At 45.0% G+C, this 13428-nt stretch overlaps 2 protein-coding genes across 3 annotated transcripts in view; one reads left to right on the forward strand and one right to left on the reverse strand.

The window, feature by feature from the left end:
• Positions 1-13428, reverse strand: part of LOC143350334 (synaptogenesis protein syg-1) — a 428929-nt gene that overhangs the window by 339763 nt on the left and 75738 nt on the right. The window contains exon 1 of one of the 2 annotated variants that reach the window (XM_076782391.1): positions 12074-12147. The exons of the other annotated variant lie outside the window; for it this stretch is intronic. The gene's annotated coding sequence lies outside the window, so the exon portion shown is untranslated. Of the gene's footprint in view, positions 1-12073; positions 12148-13428 lie in introns of those variants that run through there. 2 annotated transcript variants of the gene reach the window in all.
• LOC143350407 (glucose dehydrogenase [FAD, quinone]) lies at positions 27-3138 on the forward strand. The gene is made up of 9 exons (XM_076782541.1): positions 27-95; positions 178-397; positions 661-789; positions 856-1052; positions 1114-1208; positions 1268-1532; positions 1597-2065; positions 2467-2837; positions 2916-3138. The coding sequence occupies exons 1-9, from the start codon at positions 93-95 to the stop codon at positions 3003-3005; spliced, it is 1839 nt and encodes a 612-aa protein (XP_076638656.1). The 5' UTR covers positions 27-92; the 3' UTR covers positions 3006-3138.

A 13428-nucleotide genomic window follows, 5' to 3' on the forward strand; every position in this document is an offset into this window, starting at 1 on the left:
ATACATTGTTTTTCGAAGAACACCGAGTATAAAAGAGGGTAGCGTTCAAAGTTTGGCAGCCAGTCAAGAAGCTTGCACTGAGTCTTCCAAACATGGTACGTCTACGCAATTTTCTCCCCCGGAACTACACTTTTTACCATAGTCGGTGTGATGCACGCTAATTTAAAATTCGATCAGGACGGGTTACAGGATCTCCTTTTCGAAGAGTTACCGTTGTGTCGCCATCCCTTCACGGGAGGTCCGCAACTGACGGACGTTTGCGCCGCGAATTCAGCCCTGGTGTTCCTAACGTTGCTCAATTCCCTCGCAGTTAAAAACACGAAAATCAACGATCCCTGCGGCCGCGTGAAACCGATCAAGGCACCGGACATCGACTATGATTTCATCGTCGTGGGAGGTAAGTTCTAACGCGATCGACTAGGTCCAGTGTTAACCCCTTCCGGGCCCAAACGCACGGTAAACAAACCAGACTGATGCTAAACTGCTTCGTAACAAAGATTATAAGAATCGTGGGCAACTCTTGTGGCGTACTGATAGGAACTAAAACTCAATCACGATCGCGAGGCTGGCTCGTGATATTTATGTTTGGGTCAAGATCTTCATCGCGAGTCAGACTCGTTAAAGTACAGGAAAGGGTTAAACGTTTGAGTTCTGCGACAGCTGGAGCTGCTGGCCCCGTGGTAGCCGCGAGATTGACCGAGATCACGAACTGGAAGGTTCTCCTATGCGAAGCAGGTCCCGACGAGCCCGCAGGAGCTGAAATACCCAGCAATCTTCAGCTCTACCTCGGTAATTAACGCTCACCGTACGCGAGGACAGCGAGTCGTAGGAACGTCATCGCGTTCTGTTTCGCAGGCGGTGAACTGGACTGGAAATACCACACCACCAACGAGTCCTTCGCCTGCAGGAGCACGAATGGCAGCTGCTATTGGCCGCGAGGCAAGAACTTCGGAGGAAACACGGTTCACCATGGGATGGCCTACCATAGGGGTCACGCAAAGGATTTCCACCGCTGGGTCAAGCAGGGCAACAAAGGATGGTCCTGGCAAGAGGTACTCTAGCGCGAAATCGGGATCTCGTGACACGTGTGCGAAACTTGTACGTGTTTTCTAGGTTCTGAGGTACTACAAGAAGTCGGAGGACAACACTGAGATCGGCAGGGTCAGCTCCGAGTACCACAGCACCGGTGGACCCATGACTGTCCAGAGGTTCGTTGTTAGTTTTCCTCGACCGATACCGGTGGATGAGACACCGTTGTTTGTCACAGATTCCCCTGGCAACCATCGTTCACCAAGCACATCATGAAGGCGGCGGTGGAGGCAGGTTTCGGGCTCACCGAGGACATGGTCGGCAAAAATCTCACTGGCTTCACGGTTGCTCAGACCATGAGCAAAGACGGCGTGAGGCTCAGCGTGCCCTCTGCGTTCATCAGACCGGTCGCTCATCGCAAGAATCTCCACGTATGCTTGAACTGCATGGTCACGAAGATCCTAACCAAGGCTAAGGTTGCCACTGGCATCGAAATGTTCATGGTTCGTGTCGTCGAAGAGTGGCAAATGCTTTTCTCGCGACTGATTCGAGGATCTTTTTGCGCAGAACGGAAAGAAGTACAGCGTAAACGCGAAACGGGAGGTGATCGTGTCCGCTGGCACCATAAACTCGCCTCAGCTGTTGCTTCTGTCGGGAATCGGACCCAAGAAACACTTGAAATCCGTTAAGGTCCCTGTCGTGCACGATCTACCGGGCGTCGGAGAGAACCTTCACAATCACCAGTCCTTCGGAGTGGACTTCACCGTGAACGAAGCGTACAAGTCGCTGCTTAACGTGGACACAGCGATCAAGTATTTGTACAATCAAACTGGACCGCTGTCGGGCACAGGATTGGCCCAGGTGACCGGTCTCCTGGCGTCGGAGTACACGACCAAAGACGACCCGGACACTCAGATCTTCTTCGCCGGGTACCAGGCCATATGCACGCCCAAAGAATCGGTCGCCGATTTGAGCACCTACGACAACAAGATGTCCGTCAGGTTCTCGTCTGTCAACGTGCAACCCAGCAGCAGAGGCGAGTACTCGTTTAATCCTTAACCCTTTGCCGTAGAATCAATGTCAAGTTTTACTACCACGAAGCTACTCATGAAGTTTTATACAAGGAAACATTTTAAAATAACACGAAAATCAAGAATACCAATTTGTCGATCGATAGATCTTGTTATTATAGGCTTAGAAACTCAATGTTTGTCGAAAAAGCTTTAAAAAGCTTCGATACTCCTTGAGAAGTACTTGAATGGACGCCAATAAGCAAGAGGCATGGCTCAGATATTCAATTTCGTTTGATCGAGTATGTACGAACCAAAGAAATATTCAAAAACTGGTTTCCACAATGGCTAGCAAATTCTATATTTTCTATATTTTTTTAAAAGAGTCGTTTCCGAGAGTTCTGACGTCTGAGATCGTTTGTCGTAGGTCGTCTCACGCTACGGAACAACAATCCGTTCAACCATCCGATTATCTGGAGCAACGACATAGGCACCGAGAAAGACCTGAATATAATATACTTCGGATTGAAGAGCATCTTCAAACTGGCTAACACCACGACGATGAAGGAGATCGGTTTGACGAGAGTGGACAAAACTATACCGGAGTGCATCGAGCACGGCGAGGACACCGAAGCCTATTGGAAGTGCGCCATTCGTTGGAACACAAGACCGGAAAACCACCAGAGCGGATCCTGCAAGATGGGTCCATCTTCGGATCGGATGGCGGTGGTCGATAGGAAATTGAGGGTGCACGGAATCAAAGGACTCAGAGTGGCAGATGCCTCCATCATGCCCCAGGTACGATTCTATCGTTTGTCCAGCGATTACAGAGACACAGAGGACGTTTGTTCACTTGGTTTTTCGTTTGTTTGACAGGTGGTGTCGGGTAACCCGGCCGCGGCGATCACTATGATCGGCGAAAGAGCGGCGGACTTCATCAAGGAGGACTGGGGAGTTCTGTCGTGAGAGGAACGAAACAACGTGTGTTCACGATGTGAATACGAAGATATATTACTGAGATATGTATTGTAACGGCTCAAATTTTGGAAACTAACGTCCAAATATTTCTGAATAAATTATTATACGAGTTCTGTTCAAACACGCTTTTTTATCGTGGTCCCTTTCCACTCGTTAATCGATCTATATCGCCGAGAATCAGGTTTCCGTGAACTCTTAAAAAACACGCAGGATCTAGTTGTTTTCATATTAAACTTATCGCGTTCATTTACTCGTACATGAAAATTCTAGTCGCTCAGCCATTGCACGCTTGTTCAGTTATTCGTACAGCTGCGCGCACACGTTTCGCCAAGTAATTAAAAAACAAGCGTATTAACGCGAAACGTTAAATTGCTACAAGACAGAAGGCATTAGTATAACTAGTTTTGTACATACTTGTTTTTTGTTCGAAATTAATGAGCATTCATCGAATACAATATATTGCGAGACAAGATAAACGAAGCCTCGAACACGAAATAAAAAGAAAGTTATTTCTTCGTCCTATAATGAATTTATAATTTTATAATTTTCTTCTTTCAACGAGCACATATTGAGCATATAAGCACATAACTCAAGCAGTTATTAGAACGACAGCCTGAATAATTAAAATTCTTTTTCATTTACCTTATATCTCCAAGCTAATTTTGTCCATTAACTCTAATTGCAGAATCAGTCAAGCATATAGTCGTGTTTAAAGATAAGTTTGCTGTCTCAGCCTTATCGAGTCCGCCAACGTAAATCGAACGAAACGTTTCGAATTTGGAACGAATAATTTTAACGAACGCTAAATTAAACATATCACGATACGAGAATATATCCTTAATAGAATTCACAGTAGATTGCAAGATAATTAATTAAATTTATCGCTTGATCCTTTTGTTGGAAACGTTGAAAATGTCACGATTAGACGCTAATGGATACGATAGCACAGTTGTCTATTAAACCAATCCTATTATATCTGATCCTATTACGATAATCTTGTGGTTTCTGTTAAACCATTTGACAACTAACATGTTTAAAACAAATGCAACTGACAAAGAATGAGTTATCGATATCTAAAATACTACTATTAATTCTTATCGAAGACCTTGCTTTGCACATAGACTGTAAATTGTAAAATTTGTATCGAGGTTCCTACTTTAGGATGAATATATTTCAATACTTTCATATTCAAAATTCACGCTATAAAGAACTGGTAATTCTATAGAAGCTGACCTTCTTGCACTATAAATACTGTTATAAGATTATGTCGCCTTTAGAGCAAAGTCTTGACGGGGACATTTTCGTCTATCGGTAAAAGTTAATCCAGTTACGTAGGTGGGCTATCTCGAGTGGTTCACCCTGTATAACAATGGCAGGTATAGCCATCTAACCGTTAGCGTACCACGACCCGATGCGCACCGATGCAGCGTTAACTTGGGATGTGATGGGAATGGGTTAACGGATTAATATTCTATCGCATCCATCAGCACGGCAGCGCCTAATTAATTAGATACTCGCCACCTTCTCCTGATTTCCATCCAATCGTAGTAACTCGAGTGTTCCCGACGTTCCATCGACAAATAGTAAAATAATAAATCTACGAGACCCAGTGGTACCAAAAAAATACGAAAAGGCTCGGTTAAAAAATCGTTCCGAATTATTACGTCGGCATTTCAAACAGCCAGAAAAGTTTTCTTTGGCAAAAAGAGAGTACACGAGAGGGTTAACCATATTTTTCACTCCGCAACGAAAGACCCAGTTCCTCGCGGAGCTCCGCGTAAAAATTTAATAATCCCTCCACGCTCGAAACGCTTCGTTTCCTCCCCTCCCCTGCCTCGACTGCGTCTCCATATTGAACTAATTGAAAAATTGTCATACGAATCTTCTCGTTCGAAGGGAGATCCGATACGTTGAATCGTCCTAGCTCGAACGTGTCCGTCCAACGGCAACAAACCGTTGGAAGTTTCGCCAGAATTCGAAAGGCAGCTCGAAGAAGCGTTTGGATTTGCGTGGAACGACCCCCGAGCACGTCCGAATGTCTCGAGTAATTTCGTAAACGGAGTTGACCGATCCCCGTGGAAGTTTATATAAAGCGAGAAGGCGCTCCCCGACGACGAGGGCGTTCTTCTCGTCAAACATTGAAACTTCGAGACTTTAAGCCCCCCCATGAGAGATTTCGCTAGAATCTCAAACTTCCAGCCCCCGCTTCCCGCGTCGTTCGAAAACGAATATTTACCCAACGACGAAGAGGGACGCGAGTTTCGAAAGGTCGAGGAGGGCTCGCGACCCGTCCGACCGGGGGAAACTAATTTCGTTGACTCTTTTCGAAGCGCAATAAAGCGCAATAACGCGGTTTAATTAAAATTAATAACGACCCCGTGGATGCGTCCGAGATTGAAGAATGCCAGCTAGCGGGATATTGTCTGGGCAAGGATTATCAAGATAAACACGGCCAAGGAAAAGGAGAAACGGTCCCGGGGTCGACGGAACGAGCCAGCGCCAGCCTCCAGGCCGGAGGGAAGCTAGAAAACCGTGGAGAGGGTGCACTTGACCTCCTTGGAGTCTGCCGGCGCACACGCTCGCACGCCTCGAACACCGATTTCGCGACCCTTCGCCTGACCTCACCGGCTATTCAACCGTCTAAACTTTTACGCGGCCAGATACCAACGCCTTCGAGGATGCATTAGACGTTCGACTGTTCCCGCGATACTAGACAAGAGTGAAAAGTCCCTAAGCCTCCTTCTGCTCCCTCTCAACCTCCACGGCAAATCGAAATATCTGTTGCAATTCTGCTGGAAAGATCGCGATTTCATTGTCTTCTAAATTGTTTATAGGTTCTTTTGAAAGTTATATACAGTTACATCCCCACTCGTATTCCGTAGTTGTTTTGTCATTTATTTTTATTACACTGCAATATACTTCCTATTTATTAAGTAGTTTTTGTTGTTTATTTTTCCTTTAAATAGTAGAGCTTTAATAATAGTATAAACAAGGTATAGAGAAACGAGAGTACATATAGCGTGTTCACCCATTCCAAACTTGATCACACAAGAGCCAAGCATCTCCAACGTGCCACGACCCTTCACAAATTTTGTTTTTAACTTATTAATATACAAACTTTAAATAGAGCTGGAATACGAGTGGTAGCAACGTAATTATAATTTTCTGAAAATTCCAAGGAAATTACTTCATCCGCCCATCGGATAAAGGCCGTTTCGTTGAATTTAGAAACGTGCTTTGCATTTTGGCAATACGATCGTGTCCTCGCAGAGCAACGAATTTATTATGCAAAGCGGCCCGGGGAAAATTTTATTTCGCGCGGGGGAACGAGAAACAAAATTAAACCGAAGTTTGAAATATTAAAGCCGACTCGTTATTTTCTTATTTAAGTATAGAATCTACGGGGTTCGAGGGACTCGCGAACCGGAAGAATAACGATTCCTCCGAAACTCCTGAAGCCTGCAACGGCGGTGCAATGAACCGCGAGAAAAATCTGCGTCTTTCGTCGCGAGGAATCCCTTTCACTGAAAATTCTGGAATACCCGCGAATTCTCCTTGTCGCGAGGAACGACAACGTCGACCTTCGAACAGCGAAAAATATCCTTGTCGATAAGGAACAAAAAAAGAAAGGAACGGGTCGCGTTGGGAAAGCGTGGAAGTCGATCGCCAGGTTAATTTATTTTAGTTTCATGCATCCAGGGCAACGAGCAGTCCTTGATACTTGCTCGCCGGCTCGGTGAACCGGATGCTTTTACATTCACTCAGAAAATGGCAGCTAGTCTCGTACCAACGCTCCCAGAATATCGCCTACCTGCGCCTCGTCGTTTACCAAGGTAATTCCAATGTCACCGCGGCTGTTCGACGGCCGTATCGTTGTATCGGTATTTGTTGCGAAACTATTCCCAAGATCCTAATCGTCGCACGCGTTCACCGAGAGAATACCACTCATCGCTGCATCCGCCGACATTACGTACGCGCTGATTCCGCGTAATTGAAATCACTCGCGCAATTTCGCCCGCGTTCGATTTATCGAGCCGCGAGATCGAACGCCGAACTAGCGACCGTCGCGATCCAATCCTGGAGGGCAGATTTTTCTCCGAATTTTCCATAACTGTGGGAAAGAATCTCTTTTCCAAGGTACCGAAACATTCATGAGGGGAGACGTGGGAATCGTAGGGGACCGTTTTGACGACACAATTATTTTCCACGGTGAATACACGGTATTCGGAGGTCGTAGGTTACCGATCACCCATAAACTCGACACAGGGGGCGAAGGGATCAGCCATATACTCCGTTTAATCCCCTCTAGAAATCCCCACCTTTAGATTATCAGCGATTACACTGGCTCGATGTTTCTTCGTCGCCACGCGATATACCGGAGGATGTAATCGACTTAACCAATGACGATCCGTGTCACTGGAGGCACGGTTGATTCGATTTGTTGGCAACTTACGATCTTTTAATAATACGAGTTCTTCCTCAAATTAACCTTAAATTTTTATATTGAGTTTTATTTTACATTCGAGGGCAAAGATTTCGATCAAACTTTTGCAGTATTTTCCTCATTAAAAAGTAAGATAGATATCTTAATTAGATATTCCATGACTTTAGAAAGGTACTGTCAGAGAGTGATTTATTAAGTATAATCCAAAGAGTACGCCATTCCCAGGATTCGCATTGCTCGAGCTAATACTCGGTTAAGAGGTATCAGTCGTACTATTACAGAAGAAAGTAGAAAGTGATTATTAATAGTACGCGTTGTACAAAATCAGCAAGTAATTTACATCGTATTCGACTTTTCCTATTAATAAATAGACCTTTACAGAATTCTCGTTTCTATATCGACGAAAGGAGTCTCTAAATTTTAACGAACATCGTAACACGAGAGATATTTATAGTAATATTAGTTCGACGAATTTAATTGTAGAAGCTAAACCACTATTCTAAAGCAGGAAATCTAACATTAACGATGTTAAAAATATAAGTCAAATAAAAACTAAGTATATCGACAGTGATTCGACTGTTTTTCTCGCAGGAATTACCAAACGATTAGGTCGGGCGAATATTTTCGAACCGTGAGCGCGCCATGCACAGTATTTTTAAGAGTATCGCTTTAATTCCGGTGCGCAACGTGTTCGCGATGCGTTTCTGGTCACTTCGTGAAATTATTTCGCTCGGGATCGCGGCTATCCGGTACTTGTTTTGCGAACGCAACGCGGTTTAATAGAGGTTTAATCGGATCGCAACGCGAGAATCGAGAGTAGCTTAAGTGCTGACTGCTTGACGCGGATTTCATCCAATTTGCCGCAAATTTAACGGGCGCATTTAATTACCTGCACACACGCGTTACGGGGTAAGCGACACTCGATCCACCCCGACGATCTATTAACTCGAAACTATGGAATTATTAAAGCGGATCTTTCCGGGCGCCCGTGGTTCCCGGAACGACTCCCGCCAAGATTGATCCTTCTTCGTCGCGGCGACGCGAAAACTCCCTTCCGTTAATTAATTATCGTCGAATCGCTGCACCGTAAAATTCCACGCCCCCGAATCGTCACCGACTACAGCCATGGAATTTGTCGGGAAATTTAATTGAATCACGAAGCACTTCGATCTGCATTCTGAGGTCACTCTGGCCCCCCATTACACACCAAAAATATTGTCAACAAACCTTATCACGATCTAACAATATCAATTGCTTCGATATCACTTTATCTGCGAATGTTGTCAACAAACCTCCCCACAACGAGACCACAATCAGACAATATTAATTGCTTCGATATACAGGATAAGAGATCCTCTTAGCACTTCAATAGTTACCTTGCAAAGTAGTCTTGCAAAGAAAATCTGATGGACCCGACGATGCAAAAATTAGTTCCGCGAGAAATTGTCAGCCCCCCCCCCCTCCCCGGAGCCATTCACGGAGCAGAACGCGGTGATACAGTCGGACAAATCGGTAGATGGAAAGCTGTCGGGAACGATAACCGTGGGGCCCGGGACACGAGCGGCGGGAGACCGTGGCGGACGATGACATAAACAAATTATAAATAAAACATCGAAGATCTCGTAGACGCGGATAGCTGCTCGACCGTGGCGTACACCATTCGCGACGTCGTGCTCGTTGTCGTCGTGCCAGGAGCGTAACGACTGCTTTGAATTTCATGAGGGTGCGAATGAATTCATGGTGGGTTGGCGGGACGGTTTACTCCGGAGACTCTACGACTTCAAACGCCTCCCATGACCCCGTCCCCCCCCCCCCCCACAGCCCCGGGCTCGCGGGGAAATTTACAGGAGTCGAAGTCTAATTCGGCAAGTAATAACTGCCATTTCTACGGCCGAGACGACGTATTTCGAAAAAAGGACGACGGGTTGGAATGTCAGAAAATACGACGCGAGATTTATTCCTACGCGGCCCGGTCAGCTCGGGGAAAACCGAGGGTAAACTCGAATCGGTTCGCCTCTCGCCGATTTGACCGTCCAGCGTCGAGAAATTTAGCCTCTGTCGCGACCGGTACGCTCGGATTAGAATTTATAACGCGGCTCTCGCGGTCTATAAAATTATTTATGCATTTTATTAAACGTACAGAGACCCGCTGTTGCGCGAGTAAATTATAGAAACGCGACAACGTCGACGCAAACCGTGATTAAATAATGGAACGCGCGCAAAGTATAACCGTAATAATAATATTTTATGCATTTCGTAATTTGGTGATAGGTAAGATGTTGACTTTATAAAATAGCAACGAGACATTTCCACGAGGATACAATCAAGTTGCAAGGTATAGATTTTCTCTGAGATATAATATCGGAGATTTCAATTTTATTTTTAAAAAGAAATTATAAGAGTAGTGGGTTATGCAAAACTTTGGGCAACCGGGTGGTTGGAAGTTCGCATTTAAAATGCAAAATCCATGCATCACGTGGCCCCGATATTTTACATCGCATCAACTACGATGTACCTGTTGGTAATTTGCGTAACCGTCAGTTATTCCGTACCGATACACATCGTGCGTTGTAACTTTAGTTATATGAACCGTATCCGCGAGAGCGTTAACTTATTCCGCGATAAAACTGACTTATTTTCCGGATCGTCGTCACCGAAGCGCACGTTATTATCGCTGACTTTATCACGCGTGAAAATCGTCGTCGTTACAGGGTGGCAGCCGATATAATGCGAGAGAAAGAAGCAGAGATCGCTGTAATATACTTTCCTTCTGAATTTTTCACGAAATTCCAAACTCAAATCCATTCTAAGTGAAAACGTTCACCCACAAGATTCGTGGTCAGAAGTACCATTGGCGAAAGACGAAGTCGGTTAATAACGTTCGAATATCGGTAAATAAATGAACGAGGAACGATGAAAAATGAATTCTCGACAGAGCCCCGTCGATTGCGTAAGGCGGTCCAAGCGAAAGATGGCATTTAATTGGCAAGAATCGACTAATCTGTCCGGCGATGCGCGAGCCTTCGGGGTAAAAACAGCCCTCGTTGCCAGATATCGATTCGAACGCGTCGATGCATCGGAAAAGGTTTATCGGTCGCGTAGCGTCGAAAGGTTCCTGCAAAATAGACGTTTAACCTATTGCACGGAACACAATTGCCTCGTAACTTATTATTTTATCCCAGCGAACTGGTGACTCAACACGGTGAAAGGCGACCATCGCCTTTTACGCTTCCTCGATTCTCATTGCTCGCTATCGCGGTCATATTATTATTACTACCTTATTATTTCCTGGCTTCCTTAATGCGATGAAACGATAATTTTATTACTCGTTGGAATCCAGACTTTTGGAGGCCTGAAGGGAGCTTCACACTCGAATCGTCGAAGCTCACAAGTTGTTAAGGAAAACACACCAATTTCACGTCGAAAAATATCTAAAAACCCAAACAAACGAAAGCTGTAAAGGAAGTCGTTTGGGACCCAAGGCGAGAGCGGGGGATGAAAATTTGTGCGGATGGTCGCGTGGCGACGTCGGAGCGTCGGGGTGAATCCGACGGAGTCGCGTGACGTCACGTGCCTCGCTAATCCGTCGAATCCCGTCAGCGCGTAATGCGCCCGGTCACGTTCTCGAGCCGCGACGCGTGCAGCGACTTTGTTTACAAGAGCTTTTTGGCGGATCGCGAGTCGCGAGCGATCGTGCCGCCGCCGCCACGGGCGACTCTAAAGACCGTGGTTCGTTATTCCCGCACGAGCAGAAACACAGTCGCGCAGGAAAGGAGAAAAGAAGCGACGAGGAGGAGACGACGGGAGGGACGGTTGGAAGGGGTGAATCGTTGGAAACCCGGTTAAAGCGAAGCCTCGCAGCGACAAACGCCAAGGCTCGTTTCTTCCTTCTACCCCTTCACGGCACCCCTTTCTCGTCGACCGACTCTTGTTCCCAGAAACGGGTTCAGACCCACCCCGGAGTAGTTGTCTTCGTTCCGACGTCATCTCGAGTAATTGCGGTTGCATAGAACCGCTCCGTAACGCGCAAATGCGCTTTGCAATTCGAACGAGAGCTTCGACGACGAGATTTAAACACCGTTTGCCGTCTCGACTCCTCTCTCGTCACCGGGACGAAAGCTCCGGGAGGATGATTACCATATTTCCGCGTCAATTAGCTCGGCTATCGTCGAGGCTGCGCCCGCGACCGAGCCTTCTTTCGTTCTCTGTGCCCCGCCTCGCGGGAACGATTAAGGCCCGAGGAAACAGGCTACCCTAAATGCTCGTTACAACTTAAATCTTCAGTAGTACATTCTATTTTAATTAAGATACATCTGATACTCGCGTTGACCCCACAAATTTCAGAGATAAACGCATCGAGAAATATATCGTCGATGCTATTTCGACCGAAAAGGTTTTAACCTTTGCATTACCGGGGACGAATGATTAAAATTTCAAGCTGACATTTGGATTCTGAGTTCTAGCACCGACCGTAAGAATAGCTTTTACTCGGTTTTGAAAGTGAGCAAAATGTCAGCAATTGCGAACTAAATAAAGTGACAAAGACATTTTAGAAAAACGCGTGAAGTGTTAAATATTCTGCCAAAGTCTTCGATGTAATAATTGTACTTACACGTTCTCGAATGTAGGACGTTGCCAAAAGAAGAGAGACTTGTTTTGTATCGCGGAAACGTCCGCTGTTACTCGTCACGGTTTGTAAACTGACTGTTTTTGCCCGGAGAGCCTAGTACCTGTTTAGGCTCTCCGGTTTCATACAGTAGAGGGGATCGAGGTTTTGTTCCAAGATCGAGGAATTTCTGCTGATTGAAAAATACTCTTTCCCTGACATATACCTCGCTTTATGTAAGAATGTATATTTAATGTTATGTAATACTCGACGAGTGAAACATCAATGTTAATACGCTGTAAACCAACGCGACAAGAAAGTGCTTAAAATTTATAGCAGCTCGTAAATAATTTTTTACATGAATTATGTATGAGCTCTTTTTTGCGTTGGAAACACTTCGTTACGATGTTCTCCCAGATAAGGCACATGGCACCGTTTAAGCCCAACATATTTCTAATCTGCGGAGAGGATATATAAAATCTACAATGGTATAACAATGTCTTTAAATAAAAATTTCGAGCACGAAGGAAAAGTATTTGTAAAGTAATTCGAAACTTCGTCGTCGAAATCCAGGCAAATTGATCACTTCTATTAATTTATCCTTGAACGCGATACGCGAATACGTTCATGGAATTTTTGTATAAACAAAATTATAATCAAGAGAACAATTAATACGAATTAGAGACGCGTGCGAAACTCGCTTGTAACGAGCATCGGGAGACCGACGAAATTTCCGCGCTGTAAGCGTAGCTCGTATCGGCGAAAAGTTAAATTTACGTTCTATTTACTTTAATTTTCAATAACTCGATGAAAGATAAATCCGCTGGAACAAAAATATATTGCAAGAGAAAAAAAAAGCCAACGTATTTGCACACGCGCGTATCACTCGCGTTAATATGCTCGTGTAAACTGCGATAAATTTCATTCTAAACAGGATTTACTTCGCCCCCCATCCCGACTTTAAAATCGTAACGCCCGATGCTAAGCGCGAATTCGTTCCCGTGTAACCGAAAACAATACCGTTTAATAAAACACGAAATTCCAATTAATCGTCTTACTCGCAAATATTCGAAATTCACGTTTGTTCAAAACATTCCGTTTTGATATTTCGGAAAATTCCTAAACTTTATTCGCTCGCGTTTCGTGCGGCGCGGTCGTTAAAGAGTGAGCAATTGCCGGAGGGGTAATATTCGTAAATTATAATTGTTACGGCCCTTTGCTTTACAGCCGCTCGTTGCAGCCAACTTCGACTATATTTACAAATAATACGAAAATCAGAAAACATTGTCGTCTTCGATCCAAACCAGTTATTTTATTATGATTGAATGGGTCGATAAAGGCCTGGAAATGAATGAGCCGTA

This window comes from Colletes latitarsis, chromosome 14 (assembly GCF_051014445.1).
Source record: "Colletes latitarsis isolate SP2378_abdomen chromosome 14, iyColLati1, whole genome shotgun sequence".
Lineage (NCBI taxonomy): Eukaryota > Metazoa > Arthropoda > Insecta > Hymenoptera > Colletidae > Colletes > Colletes latitarsis.